The following is a 22,423-nucleotide window of genomic DNA, read 5'->3' on the forward strand; positions in this document are numbered from 1 at the left end:
CTCTGGTAATGGACAGTGCCAGCTCAGGAGTGGATGAGTGAGCTGATGGGTGGGCAGACGTCTCCATGCCCTTCTGAGGCCATTGCACGGGCAGGAGTTGCCTGGTGTGTCTCAATTTCTGAACTTTTTTTCCATCTCGAGCAGGTTAAAGATTTTTTCTGAAGAGAGCGTCCCACTGTTTGGCCCACCACTCCCTTCTCCGCCAGTGTTTACGGACCACCAGGAATTCAGGGACTTTTTGTTAGTCAAACGTGAGTAGACCCTTTGGTGCCAGAAAGTCAAACCGGAACTTCAGAAATGTCGAGGCCCCCTGCCATGTCAGAAGTTAGCGGAGGGCTACGGGGGCATTCTCATCCCAGATCCTGCCCTGGTTGATGGCACCACAGTGTTTAGGGGGGTTTCATACAGATGTCAGCTTCACATGCCAGCCATGGCTGGACTGCCAGAGCGGCACTTCTGTCACTTCACAGGGTTTTTAGACTGATACCCCATGTTTCAATTCACTTGTCAGATGCCCCCATCTCATTGGTGTGTACAGCTCATGCCCATGCCATGCCCACTCATTGGCTGCCCTTTAATGTCTTGACAGTAATCAACGGCGAGAAGGCCACCCTGGAGACGCCGACGTTTGCTCAGAAAAGGCAGCGCACCTTAGACATGCTCATCCGCTCGCTCTACCAGGACCTCATGCCAGACCTGCACAAAGTGATCGGGGGGCCTTGGGGTCCAATCTCAACCGTGAGTGTCAGATGTCACCTACATGGCACCTAGCATGTGTATGGGGGGGGGATAAAGAATGTCACTTCACTGCTGTTCCTTCTCATCATCGCTGCTATTGCAGAACATGCTGAACAGAAGGTCCTTCAGCGACGTGCTGCCCGAATCGCCGAAATCAGCGCGCAAAAAGGAGGAGGCGCGCCAGGCGGAGTTTGTCAGGATTGGACAAGTGAGGCACATGGGCGGGGCTTAGGTCACAACAGACGGGGTGAGCTGGGTCTGGCTGTGGGCAGGAAGTGTGGGTGGAGCTGTGGAAGTAGTGGGTGGGGTTAGAAGAGGTGAAAGTGGGGTTGGTGTGAGGACTGGGTGTGGTGAAGAAGTGTGGGAGGGGTTATTCTGGGAGGAGAGCCATCTGGGTGGTTTTGGCAAACGTGGGTGTGGCTTGTCCAAGGTTAGCCCGAGGTAAGCGGTAACCAGGGAGTGGTCAGGGGGAGTGGCTGGGATTGTTGGAGAGGTGGGTGGAGCTGTGGAAGAATTGGGTGGGGTTAGTCTCTGAGGAGAGGAAGCTGGGTGTGGTCAAGAGGTGAAAGTGGGTTTGGTGTGGGTGTGGTTTGTGTGAGGCTGGACTGGGGTAAGCAGTGCCTGGGAGTGGTCAGGGGGCGTGGCTGGGACTGTTGGAGAGGTGGGTGGGGCTGTGGAAGAAGTGGGTGGGGTTAGTCTGTGACGCCTAGTCACATTTGTGTGCCTATTGTTTTAGATGAAAGAATGAGGACCCCTGGGAAATCCCCTCTGGGATATCATGTGATGGTGTAGTAAGCAGAGTATGAACGGCACTAGAGAGCGTGGGTGTGTGTGGGCAATGCTTGAATGTGCCATGCCCTGGTCATTTACTTTCGTTCTGGTGCCCCTATCTCTGCCCCCTCCAGTGTGTGTTAATTCATGCCTGTCTCTTATTTCTTTAGGCATTAAAACTGAAGACCATCGTGCGAGGCGATGCCCCTACCAGTCTGGTCACCACTGGGCTCTGCAGAAAGGAGGTGCGTGTGCCACTATGGACTGGGACTGACCCGCTCATCTGAGCCGACAATCCCATTGGCTGGGTGACTAAGAGCAGGCTCTGCCAATCAGCTCTGATAGACGTTTGTTTGCTTGTGCGCTGTATTCTGATTGGAAAGCTGGACACAGTAGGCTCCGCCCATGGTTACAGTGTCTCTTGGGGCAGACTCTCTGCCTCATTGACCTCATTGGCTGACTGGGTAAGGGGCGTGTCCACCTGGCAACATCCAGACACACTTACATGAAGCCCCCACTCTGAGGATGAACAAACTGGGCAAAAAAAACTCAGAAATGGAAAAGAAGGGAGGGATGATTACAGGGAGTCACCCAACATGTCCTCAGCGCCCTCCCTGTGTGACCCTCCACTTGGTCTCATTCTCGCTGTCTCAGCGCCCACCCTGACAGTAAAGCAGCCCCCAGTCTGCTCACCTGATGTCCCCGACGTTTTTAAAGCAATGTCACAGGGTGGTCACAGCGCCCCCTAGTGGTCATGCCAGTCTCCCAGAAGGACCTTACCCTTCACCCTCAGAAAGCATTGCAGAGCCCTGCACTCTTCTGTCCATCCTGCTGTGGACCCCCACACTCCAGTCCCCCCCCTTGTGTATTCCTGTGAGGTGACCTCGTTATATAGTGCCTTTCTTAGTGACCCTTGGTCTTGATGTTCTTCCTGGTTTTCTATCCATCCTGCTCTGCTTTTGTCCTGTATAGCGCCTTGCCACGGCTGACCCTGCCCCTTTGCTCTTTCCTCCTCCTAGCCCTGGGAGTCCCAGTCCTTCTACGCCAACTTCCCCTATGACATCGTGTGCAGCGACTCGTGGGGCCCCTCGCTGCTGGCGGCGACCGACTCGGGGGTGATGCTTGTCGATGGTGAGTATCCGATGGCCTGTGGCCCTGGTCGAGCTGTGCCAGTGGTCAGCAGGAGCGGCTGTTGAGTGGTCCTGGTGGCCCATGTCTGTAATAGAACTGTTTGCCTTTCTGGGTTGGCATCCTGCACATAAGGCAGTGGCATGCCAGTCATATTCTTTGCCCTCTTGCGGCTGAGTAGGTGCCAACGCAGGACCTCACATGGCCAGTGATGGTGGCCTCCTCTGGGGACATTGCTGAGCCTCCTTGGCAATGGCAGGGCTGTGCTGTGCCCACTTCAGGTCAGAAATTTAAAGATATGGACCCCCTCTGCAGAGGGGCATGAGGTTGTCCTTCTGCTTTCTGAATTTGGAGAATTTAGTGATAACCCCACGTCTACAGAGCGGGTACCCCTTGTTAGTAAAGACAGGTGGCAGGTCTCTAGCAGCTGGGGTACAATGTGTCCGTGGTGGGCTTATCCAGGTGACCGCTGTCTTGTATGCAAAGTGACCCCTGGGGTGGGGTGTAAAATCACCAAGACTGAAGCTGGCAAGTGGTTACAGCAAATACCAGCTGGCGGGGTGAAGTGTGCCCACATGCCTTTTGTTTGGGAGATGGTGGTGGGCAGGCATTTTATAGCGCCATTCCACATCCTGCTCTCGCTAATTAAGGACAAAAAAGAAAACTTCTGGTGTCAATGGTGAAAGGAAGGATACCTCTGGACCACCTTAGTGGGTCAGGGACAGACAAGTTGATAATGAAGTCCACTGAAAAGGCGCTATATACTCTCAGGGCTGACCCTCCTCTCTCTCTCTCTCTCTCTCTCTATCTCTCTCTGTAGCTGCCGCAGATCCAACCATCCCAGCTGCTGGTGAGCCGTTTTCTTATTTCTTCTCATTTCGGTGATCTCAGGGGCACTTCAGGTAGAAATGAGTGGTCCAGAGTAGAGGGGGTGGGCAACAGGGCAATACTAAACAGCAGGGACCCCCCAAATAAGCCTGACAACTGCTGCCTATGTCATGTCACGTGGGCCACTGGAGCTCCTGTAAATACTCAGTGGCCACTAGAGGGCAGCGTTTTACTGTAAGGACCCTCCAGGCAGGAAATGATGCCCAGTGAATGGGGTCAAAGTGCTGTATTGTCGCACCTGACTACCCCCAGAGGGCACCATTAGAGGTGTTCAGACCCCCTAGAGGAGAGCTGCCACCACCACTAGAGGACCACCACCGGACAGTTACGGTTCTTCCTGTTCCTTCTTCTGCACTCTGGTGTGGCTGACATCCAGCAGGGCCACTCCTTGTCCAACAGCTCCTTGGTATCAGAGGCTGGCATAGTGGGTGTGTGCCTTTCTATGACCCGTCCTTCCACTTTTTGCCACGTATCCAGGTCAGGATTGTGTTCTGCAGCCCAAACAAAGACACCCAGAGGTCCCTTTAACCCCCCACTCCTGCAAGGCATCCCCATGCCAGCTGAACCCTGAGGTCTCCCCCAGTTGGACGACGTGCCCAGAATTTTATTGCAGGGAGTCCTTCAGGTGGCATCATAACCAGATGGCCTGACCACCTCAGCTGACTCGACTTTGAACGCCTTGCCGTACCTCTCTAAGCCTGAGCCAGGACTCCTGCCCGTCTGCCATCGAGTTCTCTCGACTGCTGCCCACAGCCTCTGGGCTCCCTCTTCACCATGACTGACCGGTGTGCCATCCGGTGCTGCGAGCCTCCTGTCAATAGCAAGACCCCGGGATACTTAAAGTCCTCCATCACCTCATCCCCAGCCCAGAGGGGGCACTCCACCCCAAGGACCATGACGTCCCCTGTGCACATGTGAGGTCACCACCCGATGAAGCCAGCAGGGCCACATCATCCTCAGAAAGCAAAGGGGGGCAATTTCTGAGGTCACTAAACTGCACACCGTCCAGTCCTTGGCTGCACCTAGAAATTCTGTCCTTCAAATTTAGGAAAAGACGCCCACTGGGAAGGGGTCTGCACCCCATACTGCCACAGTACCCCCTAAAGGACGCGTTTGCATGCCATGGCCCTCCAGAGCCCATCCAGTGGTCGGTGCCAGGGATCCTGAATCTGAGGCTGGCAGTGGCCTTCCCGGAACGGCTGATCAGTGTGTGACCCCCTTAAGTGTGGAACACTCCCACCAGCCCCTTTTCTGGGGAGCCCCCCACCCTAGTTTGCCACTCCACGCAGTGTTGAAGAGACATGCCAGTTAAGACCACCCAACAACATCCTGAGCCTTTAAGAACTCCAGGGAGGGCTGAATCCCAGGGCCCCATATTGGTGGGATTTAGGAGGTCCTCAAAATGCCCCTTCCACCACTTGCGTGTGTCCCCAGGTGAGGCCAGCAGCTCTCCATGCCACTCTAACCCGCCTGGCTGGTGCTCTGCCTCTCCCTCCCTCCCTCTTCACCGAACTCCCCCTCACTGCCACTGCCATCGCCACACTCTGCTCGGCCCCAGGAGTCCCTTCTCCAGTCTGACAGCTCCGCCTGCTGCTGGTGCCCCATGCCGGGTTCAGGGTTTAGTGCCCTGACCGTCACAGCACACGGCCCATTCGATGTCCCCAGCATCCCATCTTCAGCACGGGGCATCTATCCGATATTCCCAACAAACCCTCACTGAAAGTCTGGGGTGACCTGGCCAGTCCAGCATTGTCCTTCACCATCCCGCGCACAGCCCATAAATGGAGGTGGCACAGCCCTGGCATTCAAAGTGCAGAGTGACAGATAAGAGGACCAGTTGGAGCAGCAGGTCTGGAGGTGGAAGCTTCTGGAGATTTCATGACAGAACCTTTGAGTCCAGGCAGCCAATGGTGACCAGACTTTGGGGAGCCCATCACCCCAGCTTGGCACCCTTTGGTGGCACCAGCATCAGTCTAGGAGTTTAATCAAAATGGTAAGATATGCAGAGGAAAGAATGTGGGGGTCCCTAAAAATCATCTGATGTTACAAGACCCCCCTGTGACAAGACTTGAGGCGGCAGTGGGTTGTGATCTTGTGACCAGACTCCTTTACGTATTGATCAGATTGGCACAGATGGCAGGGTCTGGTGTGGAGACCTGGGGCCTCTTGGGCACCCAATGATACCCCCTGCTACCTGCAGGTCCCTGGGCCGCCCAGGTGAATTGCCAGGTGGCGCTGTCTCGGTTGTTTCATTGCTGCCATTGGGGGGCTTTGCCTGCAGTGTCCCCTGTCCTCATGTTTTCTTTCTGCTTTCCCATTGCAGAGGGGCAGACGATGCCAGTGCAGGTCTTCGACAGGACCATGTTGGTCAAGCAGATGCACATCCTCGAAGCCCAGGACGTCCTGATCGCCAGGGCAGATAAAGGTAGTCCGCCATCAGATCTATAGAGGGCATGGGTGGCACTGGAGCACCACAAGCCAGAGTGCAGTGACTCGGTAGTGCCACCCTGGGGGTGAACTGAGTCATTAAAACAGCAGCACTCATGAGAAAGGACTGACATGTGCACTTGGAGTAATCGAGACACAATAAAGTTTACTGCCCCCAGTGGTGGAGGACTGTCATTCAGCTGAGGCCAAAGAAACCTTTAGTGTGGGCCCCCCTGTGCAGATTTAGTGTGAAAAATTGGGGGACCCCCATTTGATGACTTTAGGGGCAGTTGCATGGTCTCCTTGAGCGAGTCTGGGCTGATATGGCACCCTGCACTGACTGGAAGGGGCCGGGGGGGTGAAAGTGATGTTGGGTGTCCCTGGGTGGGGCTGCTCCATGTCTGTTGTGACACTACATTAAGGACAGTGAGACCCCCGGTGAGTGCCACCTCACATGTCTGACATTGGCTGCTTTTGTTCCTGGCCGGTTCTGCCCTGAAGTTGGCGCCGCACAACAAGTCGTAGTAAAGAAGCCTGCAAGGTCGTTCATGTTGTGATGGCGAGGCCAGTAAAAGGCGCTATATAAGATAAAGAGACACACACACCTTGCGGGGCTGCATACTGAAACATTCTCTAGTTTCAGTAAAACCTAATTTTCTGGAACCAGACTGGCAGTGCCCACACCAGCAAGCAGCAGGCACCAGGCAGGAGCAGCAGCTGGAGAGGAGGAAGGGCGAAAACAGAGACCCAGATGCACGGGGTCCGTACATACTGTATATGGGGGTTCTGGGGACAGTCTATTGTCCTGAGTGGGATTTTTATGGAAAGTGACAATTGAAGTGCTGCCCGCTCGGCTGGTTCATGTGGCATTCGTCTGGCGGGTGACGTCTTTCTTTGTTCCTTCTCCCCTGTTGGTTTCTTCCCTGTCCCCCCACCCTGAAGGCTTGTGGTGGGTTTAGAGGGTCGAGTGCCCCCCCGATCCTGATGACCCTCATAACACGTTCTTCTGTTGCATTTTTGATAATTTGGGGACCGAAGATAAAAGATAAAGAAGCTGAAAATCTGAGGGGACCTCGCTGGCTGTCTTAATATAGCGCCTTTGTGTTGCAAATGTCCTTTATGGTCAACAGCGTGTTAAGTGACAAGGGCAGGGGCCAGGAGCGTCCCCAGCTTTTACCCCCAATAATGCCATTAGTCCTGCATAAATATTAGAGGGGGACGTAACTCTCTTGGGTGGGGGGGCTTGTTAAAGATCAGAGGCTGCATCAGGGACCGAAACCCCCAGTAGTCCCCCTGTCACAACAGCACTGGCAGTGCCAGACTGGCAGAAGGATGGCGAACAATTGGAGGGGCGCATGTGAGCGGAGGTCCATTCAAAAGACGTGCGCTGAGCCCCTCGTTGAGCCCCTCATATCTAACTTGCCACAGGCCGCTTGTGTGCCACCTTTGGTCACAACGTGTGACAGGCCTGCGGGTTTCTGGTCTGCCCAGCTGTATTTTAGTGTGGAAGAAGTCAAGATGGATGGCAGTGTGGCACATGGTGGTGGCCTGCCCTCAATGATCCTGTCATGGATGGGTTGAACATTTCCTCTTTGCCATATGGTGCCTTACCCCTGGCAGGTCAGGTGACTCAGTGGTGCCAACGGACACGTTGAACAAGTTGCTGGTCAAGCAGCTCACCGACCCCTAGGGGGCCGCACTGCATCTGGGGGTCTTCATCTCCACTCCGTGTTGTTTTCGGTTTGGCAGGTGACTACAGGAAGTGTTGTCCTGTGCTCTTTGGGTGACGTCACATCACGTCACAGCTCAACAATGACACCTTCACACTCCCTTGATTTCTGTTTTCAGCCGTCTGTCAACTTGGTACTCATCCCAGCTCCCTGTGCCCGCCCTCGGTGAAGGGCACGTTACACAAATGAGCTGAATCCAATTATAGGCCATTGTAGAAGCTGGCACTGTCACCTCCCTGCTTCGGAGCCCTGGGTCCAGTTCTCGTCACAGTCCCTCCACGTCTGCCATTGGCATGTCCAGGAGGGGTTTCCCCTGGTGGTCCGGGTCTCCACCCTTGTCCCACATTCATTCTGGTTTGACTAATTAGCAGCCCTCATGAAGCCCACTGTGAGTGACCGAGTGTGCCCTGCAGACAACTGGACGCTGCCAGACGAGGGTCCAGTGGGAACCTTAAATGGTGGCAGCCAATGGGCGACAGTTCATGTGCCAATGACGATGGCAGCCGAGGAGTTAGCTTCACAAGTGAAATTGTCAATGGTGCCCTTCACTCCAGTGGGGGAGGAGACAGGACCTGGGAGTCAGAGTGGACCGGTCACTACCTACGTCAGGTTATATGGCGCCCTGACGTGTCGAGTCTTGGAGTTAAATGACAGCTGGGGGGCTTCATGTCTCCACATTACAAAAAAAGACAAAGCAGCACACGAGAGGGTCCAGCAGAGAGCAGAGAGGAGGAGAGGTGACACCGACGGTGAGAGGTGACAGGACTGAAATCCTGGAAGTCTCCTTGAACGTGGCACACTGTGGCGGAAATGACGCAATGTTGGGATGGTGGTCTTCACACAGAGCCACCCAGACACGTGGACTAAGTGACAAGAGTGTGGCCAACTTCCCTGTCCAGTGGGCACGCTCACTGCTTGATTTCTGTTTCAATTGTCCCCTTGTGTGCCCACAGTGGCCCATTCAATCTGCCCGCCCTCCACAGAGTCTTCTCTGCCACATTCAACCCATGCTGCCGCACAGCAGACTGCCCACCCAGCCTGACACAGACATGTGGCCACCGTGCCCAGTCAATGCGCGGCCCCCCAGTGATGGGCTCGAGCCTAACAGATGTTTGTGGCTTTTAGGGCAGCGGATCAGTCATAAGGCGCTATAGAAAACCGTCCAATCTGTGAGCCTCAGGTCAGGCCGACTGCCGTGCGCCCGTCAAAGCTGGACAGAAACCAGCACCTCGGGTGCCTGCCTGGCACAGGCCTGCAAGTGTAATGTCCTGATAGGATGACAGAGGGCAGTGCCCGCCACAGCTGGCCTCGTTGCTCTCCTGCCCTTTCATTGCCCTGGTCTGCTCGTCCCTCGAGTGAGGTCATGTGGTCACGCCGTTTGCCCACTTCCTGTTTCCTTTCCATTTCAGTTTGCCCTTATTTGATGGGGGTGTTATCGGTGGGATTCTTTGCTCTTCGTATTCGTCTCACCCGCCACGTTAAACAGTTTTAAAAATCAGACACGAGCCGACCCCAGGGGTTTGCTCTCCGTCGTGACGGATTGTTCGGGGGGCCTCATGAGGGCCGCGGTGCCACCGAGTTCACTGGCATGTGCAACAGGGGAGAGGTGGACGAGGGGTCTGCAATCACAGATAGTGTAGGGTGCCCCTGAGCTTGAAGGACAAACGTCCAGTGGGGCGTAGCTGAGGTCACCAGCCCAGTGTGCCCGATTTCACGCACGCCATCGGTGGACACAGGTTACACTTGGGGTCTCGTCCCTTGTCTGGCCACAGCCTCCTTACTCCGGTGGTCTTAAACGCAGGGCAGCACACAGACAGACAGGGAGACCTCTGTGAGCCCCCCGGGCGTTCGTCCGCTTTGGACCATCGCCGCCTTTCCCTTGCCAATTTCATTTTTATGGACTGTCCAGTTTTCCTCTTGGTCAGCTCTGAGGGGCCGGTGGTCCTTATCATCCCCAGGGGACTACTTGTCTTCCCTGCTCTCTGGTCCTTCAGTGGTGGGATGTTGAGGGACATTTATGGCCGCCACCTGACAGCCACCATACATCAGAGAGCCGTGGCAGGGCAGTGACAAGCCCACCAAGGTGACAGACCACTCAGTGGGTCAGCAGTTTGTCTCTTTAAGGCGAAGATGACCACAGTCAGCCAGAGCGCACTGGGGGGGCGTTGGAGCCCCCTGGTGGCTAATTTCTGTAACAGCTGGTTCATGCACTTTTTTCAACCCTAAAGGGGTATGCCAGGCCATCAAAGGGCACCTGGTCAACTAACCAGGCACACACATCTGAGACCACCCAGAGTGGTAGAAGGAGGACATGCAAGGTGCACACAGACAGCTCATTGGCCTGGAGTTGAAGTTGGCCTTGCCAGCCCTGGCACCACTGTGTGCCACACTGCACTCCGTCCTTACTGGCACATCTTGTGCCATTCACATTTGAATCAATGAGCACGGACCCTTTGATATATTGCACCCTCGAGCCTGTGACAGACTGGCACACCATCCTAGATTAGCCTGTGCCCACTCAAGGCTGCTGGGAAGCGCCCCAATGACCAGAGTTTGAATTGATGGGTTGAGCAGATGAGATGGATGGGCAGAAGGCAGGCGTGCCACCAAGGGTGGTGAGCTCAGCATGGATACCCTACTCTTTGTCTTACACCACCCTGCCCACATTACAAAGGCGCTATATAAATCAAAGTCTGCTCAACGTGTAGAACGGGCTGTGGACTCCATGCCAGACCAGACGGGGGCACCACTGAGCTGAATGGCAGAGGGGCTCAGCTGCTGAGCATGAGACTCTTGACTTCAGTGCTACTTAGTGCGCCCCCACCTGGTCAACAGGAGTACTGCAGCTGTGAGGACATTCCATAGATAAAAAGCGGCCAACGGGGTATGTGCCATTCCTGGCAGACTGATGTGCCCATCTTGATCTCACAACAGGGAAGGACTCCCGTCTCTACGTCTTCAGGCTGACCACCATCAAGAGGGACTTGGAGGAGAAGCAGTTGGTGAGGAGCAAATTCGACTGCAGAGACAACAAGCTTGAGAAAACGAGAGGTAAGCCGCTGTGTGGACCCTGGCATGGGGCACAGTGTGGGCATGCCAGGGAGGAGGATGCATTCGGCACTCCCCTCCTACTGTTAGCCTATAAGCAGCCATCACCGGGGCCACTGATTAACATTAATTGAAGGGCAGAACGGGCACTGCCAGTGTATGACCAGTGGGTCCACTTGCTGTCACGCCTGCACAGGGAGAGCACTGGCACCTCCTGGTGGAGGTAAGATCCTGTATCATGTATGCCATGCTGAAGATGCCATGTAGCAACAGGTTTACAGCTGTCTTAGAGCAGGTCTGACATCCCACCTGCTGGTTGGCGTCTGCCTTGCTGCCTTTTACAGATTTGATTTTCTACGCTGTACTGGCATGTGTGTGCCCATCTTTGGACTGGCATGGCCTGGTTCAGGAGAGGGTTGATGTGATGAAGGCCAGCAGTGATTTCTGTTGCCATCTGCTTTAGGGCACCTGCAGTTTTTCTTTATTCTGCATGAGTGTCAGTAGCCAGGGTGGCCAAGCCGGGCAGAGAGAAGCTTGTGAAAGTGGCATGGCAGTGTGCCATGGATTAAAGCCCAAATGGCAGGGGCGCCTGTGCCAGGCACAGTCATCTCATCAGCTCTTGAGTGTAAATAAAGCTGTGGGCATGTGGAAAGGGCCAAGCAAAGTTAGCATAGCAGGCTGGGGGGGGGGGCAGTGCTGCGAATCTCATGAAAGGCGCTATATAACCTTTGCAGCATCGTCAGCCCATGTGAGCCCAATGGACTACAGGCTTCCTAGATGGTACAGTTCTGCCAAGTGCCCCCAGTTTAAAGGAAAGGCACCGGGTCAAACACCATGCAGGTGTCACACAGCTGAGCTGACCAGTGGGAGTGCCCACCACTGTGATGCCAGGGCTGATGACGTTTACTGGAGTTGGGCAGCTAGGGTGCCCCTTATGTGCCCATGAATGACACACATGTATTACATCTGTCTGCCTGCATAGGCTTAGCCAGCTTTGCCCCAGATTGCTGACTGAAGTTCCTTTGTGCTGCCCGCAGGGTGCCATCTTTACGCTATCAACACCCACCATGGGTCCGAGCTGAGGATTGTGGCTGCCATGAGGAATAAACTGCTGCTCATCACCAGGAGGTACAACCGGCTGGAGCACCTGGGTAGTGGCACCACGCCGGGCACCGACTCACCCGTTGAGGAGTTCCAGTACATCCGGGTAAGCCACTGGATGGCACAGGTGGGACACTTGTGAGGTCAAGCATGTTGGGGGATGGCCGCTGTGAAAGACGCTATATAGAATAGAGCTTATTGACCGACACAGTGAGCTGAGGTCATTCCTAACATGGGTTACTCACCAGTGTCCTCCTGGGCATCACAGAGGGCATGTGGGCTAATGAGGGAGAGCATACTGGAAAATATGGTGAATCAGGGGCAAGGGGCACTGAGATCAGGCATGGAAGGCAGAAGCGGGCATCAGCCTGGCATGTGAATGTGGCCATCGTCTGGTAGCCTGGCACCCAAGGACACTCATTTAAAAGGACACAAGCAGCCACTAGGAGGTTCCACAAGGGAAGGTGACGAACTGGCAGCACCGACATCCAGTGTGACTCTGTGAAGTCACGTGACCTGCCATTCACTGGGTCATCAGATGTCCTCACTGGTGGCCCTGTGGTGTCACATGACCGGATCCTACTGGAACTGTAAGACACTATAAGATGACAGAAGACCACAAAGTCAATGGTGAATGCCATGGCAGAGCAGCGCCTGGGTACAAGAAGATGTGGTGACAATTCACTCGGGGTCCCGTCAATGCGGACCCTTTATCCACCGGGGGCAATACCTTGTAGTATCAAAAATCAAATTGGGGCCTCCTGGCATAAAAGGCTCAGCTGCAGCAGAACGGGAAGGACGGGTGGTGAAGGGCACACGGGGTGGGCGTGGCCATACAAATGAGGGGCATGTCCCAATAACGACCCGCCTCTGGCTGCAGGAAATCTGCCTGTGCGACGTCCCTGTGGTGATGTCCCTGGTGGACGGGCCGACGGGCGAGAATGACAACATGATCTGCGTGGCATATCGGCACCAGTTCGACCTGATCAACGAGAGCACTGGCGAGTCGTACAGGCTGCACCATGTGGACGCCAGCCGGGTGAGTCCTTCCTTCATGTGTGGTGCGCACTTTGGTGGGCTCATAGCTGCGTGGGCATTGATTTTCTGTTTGTTGCAGGTCAACTTTGTGGCGGCCATAGACGTATACGAGGACGGAGAAGCGGGCCTGCTACTCTGTTATAACTGTAAGTAGGGCAAATCGCCCACCTGGCATTGGCATCTGAGGGCTCTTCTGATGGAGTGTAAGTGCATTGTGCCACAAAGTCCCTGTTGTTAAGGGCTGCTGGGGACAAAAGTGGCACAAAGGTGTCACAAGAAAGGAGATTCCCTATTGAGGACAGTTCTTATCCCCTGGTTGGCATTTTGGGGCTTAACATGGGCACCCATAAAGGTGATTAAAGATGCCACACTGGCTTTAGGAATTGAGGTGGGCAAAGGAATGTGAGGGTAGTGAAGAAAGCAGGTGGCACTGGGACATCATTGGGATGGTTGTGGGGGGACTTGAGAGTTCTAGTGGCAACAACCTGGGGGGGGGTGTTAGATTATATAGCGCCCTGCAGGGTTGAATACAAGTGCTGCCAATGCCATGCAAATCCCAAACCAGGCACCAGTTTAGCTCTTCATTGTACACAAATTGGCCTGTAGGGTCAGGGTGGTGAGGAACAGGAAGGTTGGCATTGGGTGGGGGGCTGCTCTTGTCATGGCCTGCCTTAAGTGCCAGGGAGCAGCAGTAAGATGGGACCCTTATAGTCATCTTCCATGTCCTGATGACACCTGTTTGCTGCCAAGGATGGCACAGCCAAGCCAGTGCTTGTAAGGAGGTTTGAGTTTAGTGACCGAGTGGATGGCGGTCAGTGTGAGAGCCCTGGACAATGGGGCAGAAAATGCCCACCTGCCTAACCTGCCACTCCACACTTGTGTCTCCGCAGACATCTGCTGCTATAAGAAGGTGTGCCCATTCAGCAGCGCCGCGCCCATCATCCAGTCGTCTGCTTCGGATTTCCACTTCAGCTGGAATCAGGTGCCCAATGCAGTGGGTGAGTGTTTCATTGTCTCGTGAAAGGCGCTATATCATGTAAAGCTGGACTGACTGAGCTGCTTCTGACTTGGCTCACTGACCAAAATGAGCTGGTGGACGTGCCAAACATCAAACAGAACCCACCATGGAAAATGGGCAAAGAAAGCCAGTGGGTGTCAATGCCACCCATGACCTGGCACTCCTGACCCCTGCCAGGCCACTTCTGGTAAAATGTTGGCTTTGAAGCATAATGGGCACATGGACAGTGATGCCACCTAGTGTCTAAGGGGTGCTGTGTAAAGCACGTGGTCTCCGACCCACTGGGTGCCCCCAAGTGAGAGCATTGGAATAAGTGCCTTGAGATGGCATGGTGGGCAGTGAAAATGGGAATGGCTGAATTTGTGTGCCACCACTACCATTTCAGGGTAAAGAAGAGAGTGGGGGGGACATACATAACTAAAGTCACGAGGCTCATAGCCCACCGCTGGCCTGATTTTGGTCATGATGCCCACATGCTGTTGTGTCACCGACGGGCCTGGCTGCCAGTCGTCCACTCGCTGGGTCAGGTCTGCTAGTGCCCAGTGATCCACTGTGCCCAAGTTGATATTGGATGACCAGAGTGACCAGCTGAAAGAATCCACTTGAGATTTGTTCTCCAATTTCTGGGCTGGCGTTTATGGAATATAGCGCCTTTCACACCCGGTCTCAGCCGCTCTCTTGTCTTCTTCCTTTGCAGTGTGTGCCTTCCCGTACATCCTGGCCTTCACCACAGACTCCATCGAGATCCGGCTGGTGGTGAACGGAAATCTCGTCCACACGGCGGTGGTGCCCGAGCTCCAGCTGGTGGCCTCTAGGGTAGGTGTGGCATTTTTATTGGGCTCTTGGAGGTCATTCACAGTAAGCCCACCACGCAGAAGGCCAAACGAGTAGAGAACCACGTGGCCCACTGACTGTAATGGCTGTGCAAGATGGTGGGTCAAGTGGCACACTGGGGAGTGACTGCCCCCAAACCACTGGAAATGTCATGTAGTGTGATGGCAGTTTAGGAAATTGTGACAAACCCAAGCTGGGGTCTGCCACTAGGTGCCAGTCCTCTCCACTTATTTCCTCCAAGAAAACATCAAGTCGAGTTTTGAAAGTCCCTAACGTCTTACTGTCCACCACACTAACTGGTCGCTTATTCCAAGTGTCTGTCGTTCTTTGTGTGACGTTCACCCTCAACAAGTTTCCAGCTGTGTCCCCTGCGTGTTCTTGATGAGCTCATTTTAAAGTCACCGTCGTGACCCACTGGACTGATGACCTTCATCATCTTAAACACTTCAGTCAGGTCTCCTCTTAGTCTTCTTTTGTGCAAACTCTAAAGGCTCAGCTCTTTGAATCTTCCCTACTAACTCCCCCCTGTAGCCCCCCATAATCAGCCTAGTCGCTCTTCTCTGGACCTTCTCTTCTGCTGTTATGTCCTTTTTGTAGCCTGAAGACCCCAACTGCACCCCCCCGTACTCCAGATGAGACCTCACCAGTGTGTTATAAAGCTGAGCAGAACCTCCTGTGACTTGTACTGCACATGTCAAGGCGCTATATAACCTGACAGTCTGTTAATGGCTTCTGAACACTGTCTGCCAGTCGATAGCTTAGAGTCCACTACGACTCCTCAGTCCTTCTCATAAGGTGGGCTCTCGATTTTCTGACCCCCATTGTGTATTCAGTCCTCACATTTTGACTTCCTATGTGTAATTCTTTACATTTACTGACATTAAGTTTCATCGTCCACAAGTCTGACCAATTCTGTCTGCTGTCCAAGTCCTTCTGTGATGATATAACGGAGTCCAAATGATCTGCTAGTCCACCTGTCTTGGTATCATCTGCCAACTTCACCAGCTTGTTCCTTATATTCCTATTTAAATCATTTCTATATATTAACAATAGCAGCGGCCCCCTCACTGCCCCCTGCTGGTCACCACTCTTAACATCGGCCCGTTCTGATGAGGTTCCTCTCACCTTCACCTTCTACTTCCTGTGTCTGAGCCAATTCTGCACTCATCTACAAACATCACCCTGAACTGCCACTTCTTTGAGTGTGATGCCCACCCTCTCATGTGGCACGTCATCAAACACTTTCTGAAAGTCCTCATCAATCATCTCCTCTGCTCCACTTTGGTCGTATCCTTTGTTGCCTCCTCGTAGAATTCCAGCCTGTTAGTCAAACACGACCTCCCTCTTCTGAGCCCATGCTGACTGTCCTGTCCTTGCCATGTGCTGCTCCATCTTCTCCTTAATAATTCCTTCCATTAATTTTTCTGTGATGTTTCATGTTAAGCTGACTGGCCTCTAGTTGCTCTGATCTGCCCTGTCACCCTCTTTATATAATGGATGATATTTGTCATTTTCCAGTCCTTCAGAATCTCTCCAGTGCTCAGTGACTTCCTAAAAATCGGTGTCAAGGGTTCATATCTGAACTCACTGGCCTCCTTAAGAACTCGAGGATACGTCTGATCTGCTCCTGGTGATTTGTTTGATTTCATCTTCTTTGATCTCAGCAGCTCTTCTCTCTTTACAATTTCCAAATCCCTCAGCACCTCCTTAGTGTTGCCAACTAAAGGGCTACTCCATGGCAAATGAGGGCCAAGGAGTAAAAGGAGGTTGGGAGACCCCCAATAACTGAGAGCTGGGGGAGCCAACACCAAAACAGCAGTGAGAAATGGCGGTGTGGCGCCCTCTAGCGTCACAGTGCAGGAGGAGCAGCAGTAGCGCGGGGGGCGGGGCCAGAGGCGGGGCCGAAGTGACGTCAGACTTCTTCCTACTGGTGTTCCTCCATTCTACAGAAGCAAAACAGAAGCCGTGTGAACGAGTGTGCCAGCCCACTACCAGTACCCGACCCCCATCTTCTGTTACCGAGCCATGCCAAGGGAGACACTTGCTCTCCGCCTGTGCCACCTGCTAATGCCCCCGCAGTGTAAAGTGAGTCTGTGCTCATCCACAGCCCATATTTAAACCCACACTCCCTCTGACTGATGGCCTTCCTCAGCAGCACCTGCCTTTGCCCGCTCCATGCCCGTCTCTCACCTGTCCGTTAGCGAGAGAGCCCGGTACGCCAAGCCCCGCCCACTGCCTCTTCTCTGTCGTTGCAGTCGGACATCTACTTCACCACGTCGGTGGCGGTGAACGGCGCCTCCAGCAGCAGCTCCAAGGAGAACAGCTCCCTGAGCTCCCCGCTGACGCCCACCGGCTACGAGCTGCCCACCTTCCCATCGCCTCTAGGAGACGGTAAGTGCCCGACCCCGGGGACGAGGGCGGGCGGCGCTTTGGCAGACTGGAGAGACTGTGATGTGAGGGGCGTCTCAATGCACTTTAATGAGATTCCATGGGACTGAGCGTGAGGGGCACTGAGGGGACTGTGTGTTAATGTGAGGGGCAGCATGGTGACGCTAATTGTGGTGGGCCATGATGGGCAGCCGTCTGTCTGAAAATAGTAAACCGCAGGAGTAGCGCAGACACCAACAGGGTGACAAAGCACACCGAGCCACCACCAGAGGGCAGCACTGTCCTGTCACCTCGGTGGCTGGCATCCATCCCACCATCTGGGGAAAAAGCCATAAAAACCTTCTGGTGGGGCGTCAGATGCTCAAGTGATGCCCAAGTGATGCCCAAGTGATGCCCAAGTCTTTATGCCCAGGGATCCCCAGGATCCCTCTTTCCTGCTTCTTATAAAATCACCAAAGGGGGCACTGAATGACAGGACCCCACAGAAGTGGACAGGACTCCCTTGAGCCCACCGTCTTAACGATGATGGCAGGAAATGACAGCTGTCACCTCGAAGCGCGTGTCGTGCTGTGCGCGCAATCTGACATTCACGAGACGTGTCATTATGGCCTCTATGTGCTTATTTATGCGCTGTCACATGTCACAAGACTTTTATTTGCATGTTGGTTTCTTTCATTTCGTCCCAAACATCCCCCCATACTCGGCCTTGTCTCATGGGACCCAAACTGCACCTGGCACTCCTCTGGGGGCTACACTGGTGCCTTGTGCCTCGGGGTGCCCTCGCTCAGACACGCCAGCCCGCTCGCCTCTTCTTCTCCATTTCGCTCCTGCTTAGCTCGAGGGCAGACTTGGACCCTTCATGTCAGGGCGCTATATAACCCTCCACATCCGTGTCTCCTCTTAAGGCAGGGGTCACAACGTCGGTCCTGGGGGTCCGCAGTGGCTGCTTAATTAGAAGCCAGTCCTTGCCAGTGTCCCGCGTTATTTGATTGTGTGGCTTGTCAGTCTGCACTGTTAGCTTCTCATCTGCGAGGATATCATCCAGTGATTCGAGGTCGCTGCCATTAAGCCAAACAGTGCGTGATGAATCCATGAAGGCGTCAATGGAAACTGGGGGCTCCTATGCCATTAAAAACAATGAATTAAGGGTGGGGTTGCCACGCGAGACCACTAAGATGTCACTTGATTAATGAGAGCTTCATCAGTAATAATTGATGTCTCATTTGGAGACTGGGGTGGGACGAAAACCTGCGGCCCTCCAGGACCCCTGCTGTAGAGTCACCTGTGTCCCCGGTCCTGGAGTCACTCTGTCCTCCTCAATCAGCTCAGTTTGGCTCCACACATCAAGGCGCTAGAAACTCTGGCACGCATGTTTGGTTACGTCTGCCCACTGTTGGGATGTGGGCACCGGCCATTCTATTAGGACTCTCCGGTCCTTCTCGTGAGGTGTACTTTCGGGACCCCCATGAAGCCCCTCACCCATTGTGTGTCCAGATCTCATATTGTTATTCCGCAGTCTTCCCATTTCCTTGCCTTAGAAACAACAACACCATTTATTTCTGTCGCACATCTTCATACAAATTAATGGAGTTGGAAGTGCTTTGGATAATGAAGAACAGAAAATAAAAGACAAAGTAAGAAATGAGAATAAGTCAACACTCATTAACATAGAGTAAGAGTAAGGGGGTCCGATGGCCAGGGAGGACAGAAAAAACAAAAGAAAAAAAACTCCAGACGGCTGGAGAAAAAAAAATAAAATCTGCAGGGGGTCCGAGGCCACGAGACCACCCAGCCCCTCTGGACATTCTACCTCAGATAAATGATCAGCCCTCATTGGATTTAGGGATCTCACGGCCGGACCTGATGATGATGATGATGATGATGGTCACGTAGACTTGTGGCCTTCAGTCCCTCACTGTTGGAGCTTCATGATGCTTTGAGTAGGTGGAGGTGACGCAGGAAGAGGAAACAGAAGAGAGAGTTGGGGTCAGTAGGGAGTGTGGAGCCACCAGGAATAGTAAAGATGATGAGCTGGACACACAGAGGATCAGGATTGAGTTAAAGTGAAGTTAGGAGGCGGCCGTGTTGCAGTAAGGAGTTCTCAGCCGTGTGCTCCACCGTGTCAGCCATTCCAGATTTGAGGTGCCCAACAGCAGATGGCCGCCCGTCTGCCCGCCTCAGCACTTCTTGTAAGTTGAGCTCTTGGTATTCTAAGCAGACCCTCATTTGAAGATCTGAGGTTATGAGTTGGAATATAAGAAGTCAGACACTCCGAGATATAAGATGGAGCAGATGATTGAAGGCGCAGGATTTGAAAGTCAATTCTGAGTGACACAGGTGACACCGGTGACCAGTGTAGTGACATCAGGACTGGCGTGATGTGCTCAGATTCTCACAGCTCCATTCTGCACTCGTCGTCACTGCTCGATGTCTTTGGTGGTCCTGCGTCACAGTAATCTAGTCGACTGAAGACAAACACGGGAACTCATTTCTCAACGTCTTTCAGTGATATGAGAGCTCTGACGTTTGTTACGTTAAAAGTGAAAAATGCTGGCCTAGTGATCTGATTATTATGGGATTCTCAGGTCACAGTCAGCAGTTCCCCCCTAAGTGTTTTACCTCCGTCTTGACTTTTAATCCTTTATTTCTAATGACTCCATTATGTCCATTACTGCCAATCACAGTAGAGATTTCTGTTTTTTCTTTATTTAGTTTGAGAAGATTATAATTCATCTGTTCAGACACACAAGTCAGACATTGGGGTCAGTGACTCGAGAGAGTCGGGGTCATCAGGCGCTGTTGAGAGGTACAGCTGTGTGTCGTTGGCATAGCTGTGGTGGCTCACGTTGTGCCCGAGATAATCTGACCTAACGGAGGCATGTAAATCGAAAAGAGCAGCGGACCAGGACAGAGCCTTGTGGACCACCATATAGAATATCAGGGGTCTTTGAAGTCTTTGAATTCTCACAACTAACACAGCCAGGTGGGATTCAAACCAGTTTAAGACCCTGCCAGTGATGCCCACCCAGTGACTGAGGTGATTTCTAAGAATGTTGTGATCAAGGCGGCCCTCAGATCACAGAGGACGATGAGATCAGATAAATGGCGTCTGTCTGCATCACTGACGACTTGAACGAGTGCCGTTTCTGTGCTGTGATTTGAAGACCCCCGGATCTAATGACGAGTTCAACATGTCCAGAATATCACCGACTAGCACGTCTGATACTTCTGTGAAAAGACTTGTTGGCGTTGAGTCGAGGACGCAGGCGGAGGGTCTCAGGTGAGAGATGATGTGATGGAAATGAGCTCAGTGTGAAGAGTTGAAGTTGTGTATGACGGAGTAGTGGGGCTCAGGAGGGTCCGCAGTGTGGCGAGACGTGCCATGTCAGTTCTAATGTCACTGATTGTTTGACTGAAGAACACAGCGACAGACCGCCTGGCAGGTCTCACTGCGGGTACTTAGGAGGCTTTCCTTTGAGTTCAGCAGACCAGAGATCAGCCGTCGAGAATCCGACTCTTTGTAACGTCGAGAGCGACTGTGTTGTTGTGTTCTGTCATTTGAACTTGAAGATCTCCTGGTGGACAGTCACGTTGGTCTCCTCCATTGACGCTCAGCTCTCCGGCGTGTTCTCTTGAGGTCGGACACTCGATGCTAGAAGACTCTCTAACGTCATCCTCGTCATCGTCATCGTCATTGTCATCGCAGCAGCTCTCACTTGACTATTAAAATGGCTCCCCTTACTCTTTATTATCTTCGCCGTTGTCGTCGGCACCACAAACGGACTGACGGCGCTGAATGTTTGTAAGTTTGAAACAAGTGTTGTCTCTCGTTGGTTCAATCTGACATATTAATAATCTGATAGATCACCGAGTCTGACGTGTCACCTGCGCAATGTGACGCGTTTAGTGATCACCGAGTCTGACGTGTCACCTGCTTTATGTGACGCGTTTAGTGATCACCGAGTCTGACGTGTCACCTGCTTTATGTGACGCGTTTAGTGATCACCGAGTCTGACGTGTCACCTGCTTTATGTGACGTGTTTAGTGATCACCGAGTCTGACGTGTCACCTGCGCAATGTGACGCGTTTAGTGATCACCGAGTCTGACGTGTCACCTGCTTTATGTGACGCGTTTAGTGATCACCGAGTCTGACGTGTCACCTGCGCAATGTGACGCGTTTAGTGATCACCGAGTCTGACGTGTCACCTGCTTTATGTGACGCGTCTCACATCAGAAGAAGAGGTCACACTGACTGGCGATACGAACGTTAAAGTCGCCGACTCGTCACAGCTCGTAATTAGAATTGACTTTCAGTCTGAGAATTCCTCAAAGAAAGACGCGAGGTCTAAACACGGATAATACGAGAAGGTGAGAATCTCCATGGATAACGACGGCGAGACGCTCGCAGGACTTGAGTTTACCAAACTGACATCTTTACGTTTTAACCGGCTCGAGTAAATGTTTGCTAGTTCGCCGCCATGCCAATTCCTCTGAAGTCTCTCGTCGATTAGCTGCCATTCCACCCAGTTGGGTATCATCTGCCAACTTGCCCACCTTGTTCTTGTCAGTTTATTGAAGGCAGAAGCGGCCCCAGCACTGCCCCCTGCTGGATGCCACTGCTAACATCCCCTCCTTCTCATGAAGCTCATCTCCCGTAGCTCGTGCCAGTTTTCCCTCTTTCACACCCTGTGCCCTGCATTCCCATTTCATTTGTTGTGCCCACTCACATCATCATGTCATCTGCTTTGGTGCCCCCTGCCCCCTCGTTTTTTATCGACACCCACCTTCTTGCGTAACAGGATCACATTTGCTGTCCTGAAGCCCTCGGGAATGTGCCAGGCCCCTGGTGCTGTGATTTCCAGCAAATCAAGTTCAGGGGTTTCTGTCGGACCCCCTAAAGCGCTCCGTGGTCCTGGCCATTTGTCCCATCTCAGCCTTTTCAATCCTTGCAGCTCTGCAATTCCTAAATCCCTCAGCACCCCGGAGGTCTTCATCTTCTTCACTCATATGAACTTCTCACAGGTGCTCAGTTCCATCGTTTGCTGTTTCACCTTCTGCCGTCCTCATGGCTGCCCTTTTGTCACCTAAACCACTGGAGTGGCTTTTAAAATTAAAGGAAAGTCTGCCTGTGCCACGGTGCATGCCAGTCACAGTGACACCGTGGCTGGAAAAAAAAGACAAAAGGGAGAGGAGAACCAGAGAAACCCTGGAAAAAAAGAGCAAAGTCAGCAAAAATGATCAAATAAAAAGAAAAGACCACTGAGCCAGAAAGAAGACCCCCATATGGCACGACAGACACACAGGGGTGGGGCC

General features: G+C 53.2%; 1 protein-coding gene across 5 annotated transcripts in view; it reads left to right on the plus strand.

The window, feature by feature from the left end:
• garnl3 (GTPase activating Rap/RanGAP domain like 3) overlaps positions 1-22,423 on the plus strand; it is a 78,406-nt gene that overhangs the window by 39,686 nt on the left and 16,297 nt on the right. For 3 of the 5 annotated variants that reach the window (XM_039762531.1, XM_039762534.1, XM_039762533.1), the window contains exons 14-27: positions 145-251; positions 590-738; positions 842-946; positions 1,680-1,754; positions 2,529-2,640; positions 3,458-3,487; positions 5,849-5,950; positions 10,617-10,733; positions 11,768-11,937; positions 12,712-12,870; positions 12,949-13,015; positions 13,760-13,867; positions 14,585-14,703; positions 16,977-17,112. In XM_039762531.1, the coding sequence (XP_039618465.1) occupies positions 145-251; positions 590-738; positions 842-946; positions 1,680-1,754; positions 2,529-2,640; positions 3,458-3,487; positions 5,849-5,950; positions 10,617-10,733; positions 11,768-11,937; positions 12,712-12,870; positions 12,949-13,015; positions 13,760-13,867; positions 14,585-14,703; positions 16,977-17,112 (1,556 nt within the window). The remainder of the gene's footprint in view (positions 1-144; positions 252-589; positions 739-841; positions 947-1,679; positions 1,755-2,528; positions 2,641-3,457; positions 3,488-5,848; positions 5,951-10,616; positions 10,734-11,767; positions 11,938-12,711; positions 12,871-12,948; positions 13,016-13,759; positions 13,868-14,584; positions 14,704-16,976; positions 17,113-22,423) is intronic. The other 2 variants (XM_039762532.1, XM_039762536.1) reach the window with 1 other exon arrangement.

The sequence above is a fragment of the Polypterus senegalus genome, chromosome 9 (genome assembly GCF_016835505.1).
Source record: "Polypterus senegalus isolate Bchr_013 chromosome 9, ASM1683550v1, whole genome shotgun sequence".
NCBI classification, from domain to species: domain Eukaryota; kingdom Metazoa; phylum Chordata; class Cladistia; order Polypteriformes; family Polypteridae; genus Polypterus; species Polypterus senegalus.